This window comes from Marmota flaviventris, chromosome 17 (assembly GCF_047511675.1).
Source record: "Marmota flaviventris isolate mMarFla1 chromosome 17, mMarFla1.hap1, whole genome shotgun sequence".
NCBI lineage: Eukaryota > Metazoa > Chordata > Mammalia > Rodentia > Sciuridae > Marmota > Marmota flaviventris.
Window position 1 is genome coordinate 11293470 of NC_092514.1, and position 18995 is coordinate 11312464.

The following is an 18995-nucleotide window of genomic DNA, read 5'->3' on the forward strand; positions in this document are numbered from 1 at the left end:
TTCCTCATCCCCTCTGTATAAGCTTGATGTAATCATAAATTATAATGGAATTATAATTATATAATTATAATTTTATTCACCTTCTCATAATTTAAAGGCCATGGTATATATTCTGGATTTAATAAAAACCTGACATAGATTAATAGGTTTGTTATTTTTTTTTATGGGCTTTAAGTAGCTCCTGAATCAGATAACTGTTGTGGCATTGTATGTTAGTACTTCATATACTGTGAACTCCACAAGACATTCATTCAATTTATACACATATTTAAAGTTTCTGTAGTTCTGCATTCTACACTGTTTGTTTCTTATTTGAAATTATTTTCATTCTATTTGAACATTGTCCTTTAATGATAGATTTGATTAGTGTATCAAAGTAGTACAAGGATAAACAGAGAATAGTATTTTATCCACTAAATATTGCTACCTTTATAATCTGTATTAGGTTGACATGAACTTCATGATTAGAGTTAAAACCAGTTTCCATTTTTAAAGGATCTTTCTTTTGGCTACTGAATTTTGACTGTTACTTAGTTTTAGCAATTTAAAAATATCCAATTAATTACCATCTGTTTTAAATTTTTTCTTTAAGGAGTCCATTATCATTGTTGTTTGGTCTTATCCCTCCCCTAGTTCCTGTAGTCATTTCTCTGTTTTTTTAACCTTTGTATTGGGAAGTGCCTAGGTGTAGTTTTCCCCACCCCACCCACTTTTTCCTCTTGCAGTTATGTTGCTTGGGACCATTAAAAATTTCTTGAATTTTCGAGTCTTTTTCTAAATGTTGATTTTACCTCATTCTCTCTTCTGATTATAATAATGCATATTAGAATTTGATTTCCCCTGCCTCCTACATTCTGGATTTACTTCTTCTGGATATTTTCTTCTGACCTGTCTTAAAAGCGCTAGGATTTATTTTACTTCCCAAATCTGCTGCTAAAATCATTCATTGAGTTTAGGATTTTAAAAAATTCAGGGTTTAAAATATTATTTTAGTTGTAGATGGACACAGTATTTTATTTTATTTTATTTTTATAAGATTTTTTTTAAGAGAGAGAGAAAGAGAGAGAGAATTTTAATATTTATTTTTTTAGTTTTTGGCGGACACAACATCTTTGTATGTGGTGCCGAGGATTGAACCTGGGCCGCATGCATGCCAGGCGAGCGCGCTACCGCTTGAGCCACATCCCCAGCCCGACACAATATTTTATTTATTTTATGTGGTGTTGAGGACTGATCCCAGTGCCCCACACATGCGGGGCACGTGCTTCACCCCTGAGCCACAACCCCAGTCCTATTTCAGTACTACAGCTCAAACCCAGGACCTTGAGCCATGTGCTCTACTATTGAGCTACCTCCCCAGACTCCTTGCTCTTTCGCATAAGGGACTAGGGTCTTACTGCTTTCCAAGCTATCTTTAATCTCATCATTCTGCCTCTGCCTCCTGAGTATCTTCCACTGTAGGTAGGTCACCACATCCAACTATTTCTTGGTTTTATAGTTTCTAATCCTTTGACAAAATTCATAATCTTTTTTTTCCTCTTTTGTGGTGCTGGGGTTTGAACCCAGAGCCTTGTGCATGCGAGGCAGCACTGTACCAACTAAACTATATTCCCAGCACTGAAATTCATAATCTTGACTTTACTTTTTTGACTATATAAAAAGCACAGTGATTTTAAAACATGTGCGGATAACCCCATTAGGTGGTTTCCTTTTCTGTGGGATTTTTTCTCACAGAATTTTGTCTTATGGAGTGCCTGGTCAGTTTTGATTGGCCAACATTGTTGTGATAATTATAGATGAAATTTGAGGACTAAGATGAAGTTATCTTCTTATAGAAAAGTGTTGAGGTTACTTGAGTAAGATTGTTACTTTAAACTTAGTCAGCAATTAAGATAATTCAAAAATGACTTGTCTTTTCAATGTTTCATTATTGTTCCTTTTGGATTTTTTGCCTGTTCATCACTTAAGTGTGCAGTACTTTCTAATCTAAACTCAAAGGCTAGGGCTTTTATTAAGGGTCCCTTTATTTGTAGCCCCAAACACTTCTTTTTTTCCTCTAAGCCCAGGAATTTGATGAAGGCTTAGTTCAGACTCATTATATCTTTGTGTTATCTTCAATATGTGGGTGAACCTAGGAGAAAAGTACCTTAAAGTGCCAGCCTTACTTGTAATTCTGAGATTCCTTTTTCTAATGGATCTTGGCCACATACATATATCTTCACTGCCTTTTTAGCTTGGATCCCTTCAAACACAATTTTATATTCTTATAAAGATGTTTTGATTGTTCTTAGTGCTCTCAGACTAACTCTTTGATAATTGGAAACAAAATTCTCTCTGTCCTTCAAGATTCAGTTTTCTCCATATTCCTTCTTAAGCCAGTGGGGAAAATTATTATATTCCTTTAGGCATCATTTATACCTGAAACAGTGAGCTCTTTTATTCTTTAGCATCTTACAAGGTAACTAGTATATTATAGCCACTCATAAAATACTTGCTGAAGAATTAAATGAGAAGCTATATAAGAATATATAATCCCCTTTTTCTATTTGGTATCAATAATCCTTTTTTACTATAGTTCTTCTGATTTATGGAAAATATCTTTTGAATTGGAACTATGGCTAAAGTAGTACAAGGATAGCAGAAAATAGTATTTTTTAAATCATTAAATGTGGCTACCTTTGTCTCAGTAGATGAACATCTTGAGTTTCATGATCAGAGTTAAAATTTGTCAGTAGATAATACTCTGATCGTGGGTCAGTTTGGCTTCTTTTTCTGGTTGACAGACATTATCAAAACTCAGATTTGTCTTTTTGCTTAATTACAATTCTTTTGAAATAGATATCTAAAGTGTGAAAAATGTTCTGTGGTTAATTGCATAGCTAAAAGACATATTCTAGAAGATTTTTTCTTTGACTGACTATACCTTTATTCTGGTGCCAGTCTTGGATTGAGAAAAGAGTTCCTCCATGACAAAGATATACTTAGTGTCCTACCCATGGCAGAAACGAGAAAAGAATTATCCCCTGCTTTATCCTAATATGTTTAATTATGTTAGGTTGATCAGTCCTGATCTTCCACATTGAAGTAAAGTGAGTTTTTGTTATCTTACACACAGGAGACTTGCCCTTGGGGCACATGTTGTTTTCACATTTATTTTATTTAGTGGTAAGTAGAGAATTAAGAGAAGTTAGAAAATGTAAGTGATTTGCCAGAGTTTGATTTACGAAATTGCAGGTTTGAATTCCTATTTTATGTGCCTAAGCATTTTATAGAATTGTGGGAAGTGATATTCACAAAGAGAAACTTTTGATTTGATAACTGGCTTTATTTTAGGAAACTGATTCAAGAAGAATATAAGAGACTAGAAAAAGAGCAGCGGCTGTCAGCTGCAGAAGAAAAGGTGGTTTCCGCTGTAGAGGAAGTTAAAAATTACAAGTGAGTTCAGTTTCTAAAGGAGGGTGTCAATGTCTAATGAACTAGTGTTAGCTTTCTTTTTAATCTTTTTTTACATGTAGATAGAAGAAAATAGCATGGAAGTATGAATAACGAGAGAATATGAATACATTCAATTCACACAGGAGAAAAAATAAATTCCAACTTAACAAATGAAAAATGTTAACAAAAATTTACTTATACCCAGTGGGCAAGACCATAGGGAACTTGGTCAATGCAAACAGTTCTGGGGGTTTTGTATGTTGTAGTAATTCTTTAAGAAATCAGTTTGCTGTGTGATGTATCAAGACCCACAAAAGTGTGGCAATTGATAGTCCTTGGAAATCTTCTATGGATATAATTTGAAAAAAAAGAAAAAAAAGTTTTAAGGAGGAAGATATTTCTAGCTGAATTACTTGAGAACACACTGATGAACAGTTAAGGAAATTATAATTTATCAATTCAGAATCTCTAGCAATTAAATGATAAAGAAGTTATTAGTATTAGGTTTTTATTTCATTTATTTATTTATTTTTGGTGCTTTACTACTAAGCTACATCCTTAGACCTTTTTTTTACTTTGAGAAAGGGTCTCAGTTGCATAGGTTCCCACTTAATTGCTGAGACTGACCTCAAACTTGTGATCCTCCTGCCTCAGCTTCCCAATCATTGGGATTACTGGCATGTGGCATTGCACCTGGCCTGTAGTATTAGTTTTGTTCACACTGGATTCATATAACTATAGAAATGTTTTTCTTATGTATGATAAAGTCTTTAAAAGTATAGCTGATGGAATAAAGGGAAAATGGTCAGAATGTTTCAAATTTTATTCAATTGTTGTAATTCTTAGGCGGAGAATTGAAGAGATGGAAGAAGAATTACAGAAAACCGAGCGCTCACTTAAAAACCAGGTAGTAATTAATACTGTCCTGTAGTTGCAGAATTCTTTGATATCTAATACAGACAATTATAGGCTATTATAATGAGTCCCTAAAAACATTTTTTTAATGTGTTGTCTTTTTCAGATTGCTATGCAAGAGAAGAAAGCTCATGATAATTGGGTAAGATTTTTTCCCCCTTTTCTTTATTTTGTGCATAGCCTACCACAACTGAATTTGAATATTTTCTCTTTGATAGCTCAAAGCTCGTTCTGCAGAAAGAGCTATAGCTGAAGAGAAAAGGGAAGTTGCTAATTTGAGACAGAAGTATGTGATTTTGGTATCTTACTATATGTTTTATAGTGTTTTAAGGTTATGCTAGATATTATCTATGATAGATTGCTGTTTCATAATTTAGCCCATTCTTTCTCAATATTTAAGACTATTGGAAATGACCCAAAAGATGGCAATGCGGCAAGAAGAAGCTGTGATTGTAAAACCAATGCCAGGAAGACCAAATTTACAAAATCCTCCTCGGAGAGGTAGGGGGCACTTTGTAAAAGGAGCTATTTTATTTCTTGGTGCAGAATTATGTAAATTACTTTTTATTTCTGTGTGTAATGGTTATGAAATAATCTGAATGATTTGCTAAAGCGGGAGGTGGGGGTTGGTGTCAGGGAGAAGGCTGCCTTAAAGTAGTAACACGGCATTGTTGTCTTTAGGTCCCCTGAGCCAGAATGGCTCTTTCGGTCCATCCCCCTTGAGTGGTGGAGAATGTTCCCCTCCACTGACAGCAGAGCCAGCTGGGAGACCTCCTTCTGCTACCCTTAATCGAAGAGATATGCCTATAAATGGATTTGGTGAGCATTCACATGTTGCTTTATAGTAAACTGCTTCAAGGTTTTGGTTTTTTTTCCCTTTTGAATATTCTAATGAAAACATCGAATTTGGGCCTGTACAATATATAGAAGATAATTTCTTACTTTATCTTAGTGAATGTTTTCTGTAAAATCTGTTCTAGAATAGAAAACATTTTTTTTTTTTCCTGGAGGTCCCTGTATTGTTTTTTTTTTTCTTTTAAATTTTACACTGTGAAGTGTAAACCTTTATCTTTAAATTAAATCTCTATGATGTTCCTTTCCCAAATATTATAAAAGTAGCCTTAAACTTTATGTATCATACATATTTCCAATATGAAATACTGAGTCTTATTTCCAATTCTAAATAGGACTGTAGTCTTGGTAAGATTGGAATTCAGGTTATACAGATTAAAGAAAAGCCAGCCTACACATACTTCAAGTCTATAGCTTAAAGTTTAGGACCAGTACTTATTAATCTGCTGTTCTATCAACCCAAGGCAGTTCTTTATTTTATTTAAGTCTCTTCATAAATTGTGATTTACTATTGGGCAACCCATTTTTAAAAATATTTTTAATTGTAGATGGACATGATATCTTTATTTTTTAAATGTGGTGCTGAGAATCAAACCCAGTGCCTCACACATGCTAGGCAAACACTCTACAACTGAGCTACGACCCCAACCCCTGGGCAACCCATTTTTAATGTTGCTTTCTAGTTATTGTTGAACCCTGACCTGTCCACCAGTGGTTTATTTCTTCTGAAAAATACATACAAGTGCTCTGATCTTTCTTTCCCAAGGGTCAATGGATGGACCTTTACCTCGTACTCAATGGTCTTCTGAGGCATCTGGGAAACCCGTTGCCTCTGGTAAAGGGACCAAGTAATTTCAAAGAATCTGTAATTGTGGATGCAGGATTTTTATTCTTTTCATGTTAGAATAAGTCTGAATCCATTCTTTGATCTCTAACAGACCCAGGATGTGGTCCAGCTCACATGAACAGCAGCTCCAGAAGTTCTTCTCCAGCTAAGGTGACAGATGAGGGCAAGGTAAGTTCTGTAGTTACTGTGAATCATGTGGTCGTGCAGGAACATGTAGCTTTCCTACAGTACTTGCTCTTTGCTTTATCCTTCTTTGTGTTCTATTTGTACTATCCCATTTGTTTTTTAAAAAGCAAACTGTTCCCCAAGAACCTGAGACCCCCCCCCAGTTTCCACCAGTACTTCTTTGACTGAGCATCCAGTTGGAGTAAGTACTTAGAGGTTGAGAACTGAATTGGGTTTTATTCTGTGCATTTCTGGGAAGGATATTCAGAGCATGACACTGATCTTGTTTGCTTTAAAACTGCATGCAATATTGAGCTTACTTTTCTCCTTAACTTGGGAATGTTGCTTAAGTGTGTACAACTATAATGAACTACAGAATGTGAAAAGTTATCACTCTATATGGTGTTTTGTGTTGAATGTTCTAAGGCGAAGTAAATTCATTATAAAAATTATATAATTCATCATTTTTATTTTTGTTTGGAAGAATGCTATTTAAGAATTCCTCCATTGTGCAAACCCTATTTTGAGTGATTTGAATTAGATTGGTATCAGATTTTCTGAAAGTGACATACTGTTTCAGTGAAACAATGATAATCTGAAATGACCTCTTGAGCCAGTCCCAAACAATGGTCTCATTTGTTCACATAAGTACATTCTCTTGTAACTGTGTTGCTATTATATCTGGTAGGTCTTCTGCAGCTCTATAATAAAATACATTTTTAATTGTTCAGTTTCAAACCCACTACTCATAGGACATGATAAATCAATATCTCAAATGGTGTACAGTAAATGAAAGTAAATATTAAAGCCTTGTCTTCCTTGGAAATTTGTGTATATAGCACTGTGTTGGAAAATACTTCTCAAGTGCCAGTGTATATATATATATTCCAGGAATATACATCTCTGGAGAAATCTAAGGGCAGCTTAGATAAGATCCCAAACCCCTTTGTAGTAGAAGATTTAAAAGAGAGCAAAGACCCGTTGTTAGGAGTAGAGGTGGGAAAAGCATGGCTTGGAGGCAAACCTTGGGATTGAGTTCCTTTAATATGCAGTGTGGCCTTCAACAAATTACGATATTCCATTTGCTTTTGTTCCCTCTTACTTAAAACAAGACAGTCTACTTAAAGATCTCAGAGGTTGAATAATATATGAAAGATTACTGACGATACTCTGAATAGTAGCTATTATTAGATGGGTAGAGAATGCATGTTTCATTTTATTCTGTTCATTCTTAATATGGAAGTAATGAGCTATTGTGATGAAAGGGAAGTGATGGGGAGGGGGGACTCCCTTTGATATAGATTGTAGTGAATACAGCATGACATACTGGTCAGAAATCACCTCTGTTAATAACCTCTGCCAGTCCTCTTGCCTTTCCATTTCCTGTGCAGATATAATCAGTAACAAACTGCTCCCTCTTGTGGCATCCTTCTAACTTCTGTAAGCTGTCAGTGGGAATACACAGGAGGGGTGGGGAGAGTTTTGTTGCACTGATGGTGTTCTCTGGACAGATGCTTGTTTTGGGTTTTAGCTTTTATCGGTGTTGGTACTTTGTCTTAATACATAGGAATTTTAAAACTTTTAACTGCTTTCAAATCTTAAATTGCAGGTTAATATGGCTATGAAAGGGCCCCCTCCTTTCTCAGGGGTACCCTTCATGGGCCCCCCGATGGGACCCCCTATGGGACGGCCTCCACCACCTCCCATTTGGTATGGACCGCCACTTCAGTTCGATGGGCCTTTTGGGCCTCGGCCAATTCCTCCACCATTTGGTATGATGATCTGAACAGTAGTGATTGACTTATAAATCACATTCATCTTTCATTTCTATTGCTTGCTAAAACAGTTGGTTGCTATCTCAGGTCTTAACAATGAAAGGATGAAGCTGAGTACATTTTAACTTTTCCTCCAGTTTTCTGGGACATATGGGACACTATATAATCTTATACTGAGATAGGCAATAGCTATCTCTCATAGATAAGGATAAGGGGCTATATACAGAAAAGCAAGAAATATTACTTCTGCAGATGTTTGTTGAAAATCTGTTGATATGCACTGCAATGGATGGAAAGGTGGATGAGACACATGCCATAACTTAAAATTTTGTCACAGATATGAAAATCCTATAACATAAAGTTTGTAATCACCCATAATGGAAGCATAAGCAGTAGGTTATAGAATATAGAAAAGGAAAAGTCAAACCCTCCTTACCTTGAGAAAAGTCAGAGGGAAGTGTTAAAGAGGAGGATTTAACAGTGACCTAATAAATGTTGCTGATTTAATTAGGTGGCTGTGGAAGGCCTTTTCCAGGAGGGCATGCACCTTGATTCTGATGGCATGTGTAAAGTCCATGCTGAAATACTTCATGAATTTTTAATGGATACAGTAATAAATAGTGGGATTTCCTTTTATCAAAATTTCTTTGATGTAGTAAAGTTCTTATTTCATAATCTATCATCTTGTCATGGTAAATTAGTACTTCCAAATATAAATGGAGCTCTTGTGAGATAGAAATAATTCTGCAATTATATAGTAGGGAAAGAAAAAAGACAAGCATGGAGCTAGGTAGAGCCATGTTTAAATCCTTAATATGTTGCTTCATGGCTGGTTGGCCAAAGGCTATAACCTAAACTTGTTCCATCTCAGTTTGCCTCATCTGGCAAGTCAGGATGTTCACCAGTTGATGTTCTAGGCTTGGGAGAAATTAAAGACTATATTAACATACTTGAAATCACCCTAGTTCAGAAATTTCTGGGTATTTACATAACTTCCTTTTTATTTTCCAGGTCCTGGTATGCGTCCACCAATAGGCTTCAGCGAATATGCACCAGGTGTTCCACCTGGAAAACGGGATTTGCCTTTTGACCCTCGTGTTTTTTTTCCAGGACCCGCACCATTTAGACCTTTAGGCTCATTTGGCCCAAGAGAGTACTTCATTCCTGGTGCCCCATTACCACCTCCAACTCATGGTCCCCAAGACTATGGGCCACCACCTGCTGCAAAAGACTTAATGCCTTCAGGCTTTAAAGATGAACCTCCAGCTGCACCTGATTCTCAGAGTAGTGAGGGCTGTTCACAGGCCTTAAAACTGGGCCCATAAAATTAACCTCTGACACTTAGTCAGAAAGTGGATTATGAACTATTCATTGTGTTAAAGGATTATTGGCTTCAAAATATAAAAGTTTATTTTAAATGGTTTGTGTTTTTAGAATGAAGCTGCCTTGGCGCAGTACACATTTTGAGCCAAAATATTTTCCCCCTAAATATCCCCCACTTAAGCTAGAGTATCCTTCCAACTTTAAAACGTGCAATAAGGAATACCTTTGTTTTAGTTAATGTAGCATATACAATTGCTAAATGATTTAGAATGTCATAATTATGGACATTTCCTGTGGAAATGCTTTAAGAACATGTATTTCCATTATCCTATTTTTAGTGTATTCCAGTTGATAGAGAAATGGTGTTTTATAAGCTTGATTTTTTCTCTTCCAATATCTGGTCACAGAGACTGTTACGCTAAAAATGTTTACTCAAAGATCATAAACTTCATTTTCCTTCTTGCTGAAGTTCTTTGTTGTAATAGTTCATAAAAAATTGTTTATTAATATTTCCCAAGTGTCTGTTGATTCATTGGATCGTCATGAGACTTTGTGCCATTGGGGAAGCATGTAAACTCACTCTCAGAACTGTAGATGGTGACTTGGCAGCATATTCCCTGTTGCTCACTGTTAAGGAGGCTGGACCTTGGTCAACTGTGGACTTCTACAGAGGATTTCTTTTACTTGTGAGAAGTCTTGGCTCTATTTTTGTAGCACATTCATGTACTTTTTTCTAACCATTGTCCATGTGAGAATGGTTTTCTGAGAATGAGTTTACATTAGTAGCAAGAGTTGTTTGACCTGAAGTTCTACTGCTTTTGCCATTATTGCATTATAACAGTAAAATATAAGGTGGTATGTTGTGTCTATAAAAAATAAGGAAATTTCTTTTTAAAAATGTACACACACACTCTTCTCTTTCCCATACCTTGCCACTGATTTTCAAGGAATATGATAAAAAAAATTAGAAAAGTATAATCCTCTGAGAAAGAATGAATGAAACTCTTAAGGCTTATAATGTCTTTAATTAGCAAATATGGGCTGAATTAAATTCTTTTTTTTTGATAGATACTCAAATATATTTTATTTAAAAATCAATTAAAGCAAGTCCTGAACCTGTAACTACTGTCTTTAAAACAATGTTTCTAAGAACTAGCTCTCCAGAGCTGTAATTTTAATTACGGCAATTTTAACAGTACATTTTAAGAGGTTTAAGATTTAAATAAAATTATAAAAGCCTGGTACTTTTGTTTACTGCTAGACCATATTCTTCCATTCTTTTAAGTTCTAGAAAGTAATAGGATTGTTGAAACCTACAACATAACATATCATTGTTCTTTTTATGTCCCCTAAGTATTCTGAAAATAGGGGCAAAAGCTTCAGTTTGAAACAAAATCTCTGTGAAACAAAATCTCTAAACTACTGAAGAATTCAATCTACATAACCTCCATTTAATATCAGAAGCAGCAGCTGTGTGTAAGAGGAAAACCATATAATAGCTTATGCCATTTTTAACCATGTAAAATAAAATTTAAGTCACAAATACCAATTTTGAACGTATCTTTCAACCTCTACAGGACACAAGGCAATGCTGAAGTTACTATAACTTCTAATTTTAAAATAGCATTTAAATAAAGGTGATGTCAGTTAGGAAGATAGATTTTCAAGGAAAGGCAGATTTATTTTTTTATTCAAAGCAACAGTAGTTTTCCCTCTAAAGCCTTTTTTGTATTTATTCTATTAGTAAGCTATAATGTGTTCTACGTAGTTTATCTGAGCAGTTCTGAACCCACCCATAGTTGCCTCTCCTTACATCCATCTGATTGTACCACTTCTGTAGCAAAGCCCAAGGTAGCTGCCCATATACAGGTTGTGTAGAGAATACTGTCCCTTGATTCAATTATACTTTTGTATCTCAAAAGTTTTAGAAGTCCTCTCCAGCAAATTGTGTTTGAGTTTAGTTACTAAAATCATTTCATTTGTGAAGCAGTAGTGTTTCAACCTGAAAGTATTACTGCTATAGTTGTAAGTAATGTCCAGTGACTCATCCCCTCCCACACTAGAAAGTAAATTTAAACAACTAATTTGTGAGATACAGATTGTTTTGTGTTAATTGCTTCAATATAAAATCACCTTTTTTGGGGGGGGGAGGTTTGGTCATTCAGGTCTGAATTAAAGCTAAGCTGATGACAATGTTCAATTTAAGTTCGTTTAATGCTGATGAAAGACATTCATACAAAGCATCCTCTTTTTTTTTTTTCATATAACCCCATTCTTTGGTGGCAGCTGGGGTTGTGGCTCAGTGGTAGAGTACTTGCCTAGCACAGGCAAGGCCCTGGGTTTAATCCTCAGCACCACATAAATAAATAGAGGTTAAAAAAAATAAAGCATTCTTATGTGAAGGATGCTAAATGTTTCTTCATATAAATTTTCACTTTGAGGGGCTGGGGTTGCGTGTGAGGCACTGGGTTTGATCCTCAGCACCACATATAAATATAAAGGTACTGTGTCCATCTACAACCAAAAAAAAAAAGGTTTTTGTTCTTTTTTAAATTATCACTTTGATATACATGTTTTATAGTCTATGAGAAAACAGAAAGAACAATGTATCAATTTTGCTACATTTTAATAGTAGATTTTAAGGGAGCAACATCAAACATCAATAACATCAAACAAAAAGGTACTGAGTACTCCACAGGGTACAGAGTGCTGCCCAAGCACCTTGGAAAGTTTACATGACATGGAGAAGATGAGGCCCTTCTCTTGAGAAGTTTACAGTCTGGAAATTTTGACTACTCAGAGTTTCAGTTGAGTGAACATTTTATTAAGGCAAATTCTTCATTTCCTAGAACTACTGTAGACTGAACTATTTTTGCATTTGTGAAATTAACCCAATCCAGATGAAAGACTAATTTTGGCCGAGAATTCTTTCAGGCTCATATAGTTTTATTAATATTCATCTAGTAAACAAAATTGACCTAACAGACAACTGAAAAATTAAAGACTAGATCTCTTGAAGTGCAAGGGCTAAAACAACTGTTATTCATTTTAAAAAGCAAACGGATGGTATCACTAGGGTTTACACTAGTTTAAAAATAGGCCAAGTATTGCATTCCCTTCATGCATTGTTCATTTAAAACAGTGAATATTAAAATACATGGGTTCTACATGTAACCCACAAAAAACTCCTCACAAATCTTTATGTTCTGTGTATCAAATATCCACCTCGTGTACTATGAAAGTTTTATTTATGTCTCATCATTAAGTTAAAAGTAATGTAAATAGTGAAATTATAATAGGCTAATGACCTGCATATTTTCATATGATTATCAATATATCTAAATAGGAAATAAATGTCAGTTGTATCTACCTATATTATAAAAAATAGAATATCTTTCCAGATTTTGCATACTCATCACTTTATAAAGACAAGGTATGCAGGTTTTAAGGTTTCACAATCAGTTGTCAGAAAAATAGCAGTTGTTCCTGTAGTATCTCATTGGCATCTGACTCAATTATTTTTAGATGACATGATTTAGAAGACGTAAACCCACCCCCAAATTTGTAATTATTCTGAGAGAGATGGTTTTAATGTTAACCCTAGAAACAATAGCAATGTGATGTAGAACAACTAATCAACATGACTAAAAATATGCTCACTTTCAGAAAAACAATCTGGTCATCTGGAAAAAAGTCACAGCTACAACCTGGAGAACACTCCCATATAAGATATTGATCTGGTCAAGGCACACTATTTCTAAGTAGAACTATCAGATGAGGGTGAATTTAGGCCAGCTCTAAGGAACAGCCTATAAGACAGACCATAACTGATCCAATTTCCTTTCAAAGCAATCTGGTACTATCCTACCCACTTCAATTCAAAAGCTTGAAGTTAATTCAAATCAAAAGACCATATTGGAGCAAAAGTGAGCAAATGTGTAAACTCTAGCACATTCTTATTGCTGTATTAAGTTTGAAGATGAGCATACCTACCACAGCAGTATTGTTCCAGGAAGCAGGGTAGGAACAGTGGTAAATTAGGAAACAGACTATTAATTGCACAATTAATTGAAAAGTAAAAACATGTTTCAAAATCTACAATAAACCTGTATCCAAAGGAGTCATAACAATGAGGTGCTGGACTTTAGTTCTGTGGTACAGCTTTGCAATGGACTCACTGGCCTATAGGTACGGCTCACTTCCTTCCTCCTGAAGGATGAATATGCTACACAGAGCTATGATGATTTCTACTGAGTGGTAAAATTCACAGAAATTCCACATTACTCATGTCAGAATCATTCCTTGTGCAAAGTTTGATGTAGATGAAGATAAAGTGGTTTCTTGGTCAATAACTGCAATTTCCTTCTTTTAAAGTCAGTGGGTTTCTTGTATCTGTAACCACAATAGAAAGATCATTGTTTAAAATACTTTGATGATTGATCTACTCCAATGTTACATTCTAGATAAGAGGGACTAAGAAGAAACATGAACTAGTAACCATTAAAACAGTAAGAATCCTATATGTATATCACTTACAGTTCTATTACAATTGGCCCAGGTTTAATCTCATCCATCTCCATGAAAGCAAAACACTTGGTGCTGGTAAACCTTTTTTTAGGCTTGTAGTGTTTGAATTCAAAGAAGATAGCTGCACCTAAGGAATTAAAACAAACCACATAAGCCAGAGACCACACATTTCTTACGTGTCACCAGAAGCCTATGATTTTACAAATTAACGTGTCAAACAGTCTGATGACACAACTGTTGATAACTCACTGTGGCTGTCACTCCAAGCTCTTCTACCATGTCTGAGTGACATTTCTCCATATCATTTAATTCTACAAAGTACAACAAAATTGTATAGCAAGAATGTAAGTTATGTACACAGGTAGAATCATAAACTACCAAAATATTAAATATTAAATACCACAAGAAAAACAGAAGTTACTTAAGTATCAGCAGTACCTATAGAAATGGTTTCAATAAGCACCTATATTAGATAGAATAGAAATTTAAAAGAGTTCCTTTAAAAAAAAAATTCTAGCTTACATCATTTCTTTCCCTCCTGAAACCACCAAGCCCAGATTGTCCTTTCCATATTCTTACAAACTAACTGCCAGTTATAGTATCTTTTTACCCAATGCATCTTATTGAAAGAAAAAAAATAATTCTTTAACTGTTAGAAAGTAATCATTAGGTTCCTAAAAGGACTTAAGGTAATTATTAGGGACCCTGCTTCCTTAACTCTGTATTATGAGAAAAAATTCCCTATCAAATAATATTCAACCACATTATTACACAACTAGATAATGCAACTGCTAATTCTCATATTTAAAAAAAATGTTGATTTGACTTTCTTTAAGTCAATATTCATAACTATGTGACGTAAGATCTTGTGTTAAGTATACTATGAACACAAACCCAGATAAGTACTGTGTCCTTAAGAAGTCAGTAACTGATAATTACAAACCTTTGGTTAATTTTTCAATATGCTTCTGGAGCTCAATGTCCACATTAAAATGAACATATGTATCTTCTTTTCTTGAAGCCACAGGAGTATCTTGCACAGGAGTTAAATCTATGCCATTCAGATCTGGAGAAACAAATAAGTTTCGGCTTATGAGCATTCACATATACAGACGGAAAATCTAGAAACTGCAAAGGTTACAGTTCCTAAAGAGGCATGGAAGGAGCTGAGAGGAGATTCTCAGGCTAAGAGATTCCTATTTGGTGTGAGCAAGTATGTGAGAGTTGTTGAAGTTCATGGGGTATGTGGAGAGAAATGAATATAGACTGGAGAGGAGACCTCATGAAGGGGACAAGGAAGCCTTAACATGGCCAAGTGGACAAAACTTGATCTTCATAGTGAAGTGGTAAAAAGAACAAACATGTTTTCCTTAGGGAATAGCCCACTATATTTTTTTATGCAAAAAAAAAATCTGGAGTATATAATTTGCCACAATGGAGCTCTGCCACCAATTTCTAACTTTGATCAAGTATATGGCTTATTTAGAAAAGCCTTTAAACCTAACCTTATCATAATTTCCCTGTTAAGAACCAAAAATGGATGAGAACAGCCAACAAAAACCCTTTTGTTAATGAATAATTTTTCATATATATTATCTAAATTCTGGTTATACTGTTTACAACATACCCTGAATTTACAACAACCAGATGGTACATTATATATAGTTTTAATTTTCCGGGTTTGAAAATTCAGTTTAATCAAATTCAACATGGACTCATTTAATAACTCCTCAGTGTTTACATGTTATTCATTTATGTATCTCAAAAAGCTCAAAAACAATTTAGTACATTTAATAATTAAAAAATATTTACATAAAAATATTTCAGTTTAACATATGCAAAGGTAATTTAACATTTACAACATCATTAAATATTTTTGTGTTTTAAATATACTTTCTGAATGAGTATGCAGTTTTACAAATGGCTTATCAAATAATATAAATATTTCCCAGTACACTATATATTTGATAACTGGTAACATCGGCATTTAAAAGTGTACCAGTATTAGTGCTGTGGATTATGTTCTTTAAATAAATGTTTTTCTTTGTGGTCATATTTTTCTTTTAATTAGCACTAATGAACCCATGGATCTGACTTTATTTCTGCAATTGATAAAAGTTCCTCCATTTAATTTCAGCACCGATCTGTTCCTTTCGTGCAAAACTACAGATTAAAATAAGCCATTTGTACTAACTATAGTTATTTCTATAAAATGGTATAATTTATTCCTTAATCACATCATCATCCCACGGGATTGCATTCAGGGCATGGATGTTATGGACGCACCCTGCTTCCCTGTCCCCTGATTTTCATCTGCCTCTGTAGGACTCACCTATGTAGATACCTCAGTAGCACAGGAAGAAGAGGGGCTGAAGCAGGAGAGATGGGAAAACAGGATATGGGGCTTTGTGTAGAAAACTACACACCCATGGAAGGTGAGGGGTGCTATTGTTAATCTACATCCTGAAGGCTGTAGCTGCTGTTAAGGACAATGTGTATGTTTAGTCCGCACGTTAGATGGAATCTGAAGAGCAAAAATCTATACAAACTCAAAAGCAAAAGTGAGTGTATAAGTAGGAAATATTTTTTGTAAGTCTTTCAGAACTATGTTCTGTTATGATCTCTTCTAGGATTTTGCCTCATTATAGAATGCATTAAAGTAAGTTGTCACATATACAAGACCATCCCCTGTCAAAAACTTTGTCCCATATGAGAAAAAACATAATGCAATTTGCCAGTTATTTACCCTTTACACTAACTGTAATATAGGGATCGATGCACTGTCCAGCATCTTTCAGACCAATTTTCTCAATCCTGATAGTGAGTAATGTCATTCCCGGTTCTGATGGCAACCTTGGTAATAAAGTACCTGGCAACAGAGAAACCTCAATAAAAGTTAGCTCCACCAATAATTCAGAGTAAATACTTTGACAAACAGAAGATATAGCCTACCTCTTAAGAACTAGCTAGGCATTATGTATTTTTATTTCCAAAATTCATGAACATCTGATGTTATACATTTTTAGAAAAATATTTAATTTTACACATAATATATCTGCATTTCCCAAGCATACAATCACCTTTAAGCAGAAAATAATAATTTCTATAATAATAGTGTATAGTATGTATAATAAAAGTTTGTTAAAACATCACTTGAGGAAGCCCAATTATACATAATAGTATAATATGCTCACATAATATTTATATTCCACATGTACTTCTATATTATACTCAGCATCTTAATATGAAGTGGTAGAACAAAGACAAGAAAAGCTTTTAAAATACTTGTTACACTGTCCTAAATCTGAGACATTTAATATCAGAGTTGATCAATACATTCTTTCCTTTAGTTACTCCTAATAAAGAAAATAATTTACAATTTGATATTTATGTTTCAATTTAACTATATAGTCTAACTTCTATTCTTCATTCTATTTTGTATGATTTATTCTCTCAGAAATTAGTACTACACAGACTGCCATATAAAAGGGCCATTTGTATAACTGAAAATTTTCCCCAAAACCAACTAAAAATTTTAAAACTAAAAACCCACCCAGAACAACATGACAACATTCACCCACCAAGAACATATGAAGGAAGAAATCAATTGTTCAGTATGTTCCCTTTTTTGAAACTACCAATAGAGAACAGATGCAAATAAGCTGATTTTAATCAAGTATGTATACAGAACCTCAAAATACACTTAACAAAAGATTTTGGTTGATGTTTTTCAAGTTTCTATTCAACAATGTGTTATGCTACTTTTAATGATGAGTTATTTGAAATACATGAAGCAATCAACACACTACATTTGAAAATACACATTTGATTGATGGCAAATGTGGCTTGAGGAAATTTTGGGAGGTGATGGGAATGTTCTGAACTTGTATAGTGATGACAGATGCAAAACTCTATAGAGGTGTCAAAAATCAATGAATTTTATACTTACAGAAGGGAATGTTATGATATGCAAATTATACCTCAACAGTGCTGTTAAAAATGTATTACTTTTAATTTAAACAAATATGAAGACAATACAGACAAATGCAAGAATGGGAAGGCCTGGAGGCTGCATTCCACTGTTGCATTAACAAACCTAAATGGGCTCAGGCTAATATCATTAAATATATACATAATACCTTTTATGCATCTTCTTTGATTGACAAATTAGGGTACTTTTAGAAGAGGGGCTTGTACCTGGACATCTGGGATGAACTTCAGAGAGTTAAGAAACACCTCTGAAATTTTATGAAAAATGTGAATATGTATACATTTATATTTATATACATACATATTCACATGTATGTATATCATATATGAATTTTTCTGCAGAAAAGTTCATTCTATTATGTAGTACATGGCTGTATAAATATGCTACAGTTTATGTACACATTCTTGTGTTGATAGATATTTGAATTACTTCAAGTGTTTGGATATAGTTAACAAGGCTATTATAAATACTCTTCTGAACATCTTCTGGTGCCCATAAGCACCCATTTCTGAAACAGAGGAATCAATAAGTCACCTGGCATGTTACCTCCATACCTACTATGTAACGACAATCCATTTCCCAAGGTGGTTGTGCCAATTTTTATTCCTAGCCCAAGTGCAGTAGTGTTCCCATTGCTCCACATCCTCACTAGGTACTGTTTTCTCAGATTCTTCATGTTAGCCAATTTTGGTATAAAGAGATCAATCATTTTAATCTGCATTCCTCTGAAGATTAATAAGGTTGAGCACCTTTTCGAATAAATCAAATATATGATTTCCTCTTTTCTGAAGTGTGTTCAATTATTTTGCTCGATTTTTTATTGAGATGTCTATCTTATTGAGCTGTAGGAGGTCTCTATTATTTTGCTGGACAAATGTTTTACAAGTAGCTTCTTAGTAGTTTTCCTTTATAAAGACTTTTTGTTGAAGTAAAGCATATACATTTTAAAATGTACAAATTGGAGATCCGGGCTGACTGATCCGTGCGGCCCGCCACGTGGCTACAGATGGCAGGGCACCACCGAGAAGCAACCAGCAAGCAGGGAGAAACGTTGCTGCAGATTCTGTGGAATCCTGCCGGCTGAGCCCCCACTAAGCCCCGGGCTGAGTTCGGGATTTCAGATGGAGAAGGAAGCGGTACAGTTCTAACCCCCACAACGGAAACT

The 18995-nt window shown here is 34.6% G+C and overlaps 2 protein-coding genes across 8 annotated transcripts in view; one reads left to right on the forward strand and one right to left on the reverse strand.

The window, feature by feature from the left end:
* Window positions 1–9821, forward strand: part of LOC139702335 (transport and Golgi organization protein 1 homolog) — a 75587-nt gene extending 65766 nt beyond the window's left edge. For all 6 annotated transcript variants that reach the window (XM_071603271.1, XM_071603273.1, XM_071603272.1 and 3 more), the window contains 9 exons: window positions 3334–3435; window positions 4282–4342; window positions 4457–4492; window positions 4569–4636; window positions 4751–4851; window positions 5032–5169; window positions 6141–6217; window positions 7824–7986; window positions 9001–9821. In XM_071603271.1, the coding sequence (XP_071459372.1) occupies window positions 3334–3435; window positions 4282–4342; window positions 4457–4492; window positions 4569–4636; window positions 4751–4851; window positions 5032–5169; window positions 6141–6217; window positions 7824–7986; window positions 9001–9314 (1060 nt within the window). In that variant the 3' untranslated portion in view covers window positions 9315–9821. The remainder of the gene's footprint in view (window positions 1–3333; window positions 3436–4281; window positions 4343–4456; window positions 4493–4568; window positions 4637–4750; window positions 4852–5031; window positions 5170–6140; window positions 6218–7823; window positions 7987–9000) is intronic.
* Window positions 1–16845, reverse strand: part of LOC139702336 (axin interactor, dorsalization-associated protein-like) — a 68521-nt gene extending 51676 nt beyond the window's left edge. The window contains exons 1-4 of one of the 2 annotated variants that reach the window (XM_071603277.1): window positions 16586–16845; window positions 14783–14905; window positions 13849–13966; window positions 13257–13704 (exon numbers count right to left, since the gene is read on the reverse strand). In XM_071603277.1, the coding sequence (XP_071459378.1) occupies window positions 13608–13704; window positions 13849–13966; window positions 14783–14905; window positions 16586–16673 (426 nt within the window). In that variant the 5' untranslated portion in view covers window positions 16674–16845 and the 3' untranslated portion in view covers window positions 13257–13607. Of the gene's footprint in view, window positions 1–13256; window positions 13705–13848; window positions 13967–14782; window positions 14906–16585 lie in introns of those variants that run through there. The other variant, XM_071603278.1, reaches the window with a different exon arrangement.
* Window positions 16846–18995: the final 2150 nt, after the last annotated feature.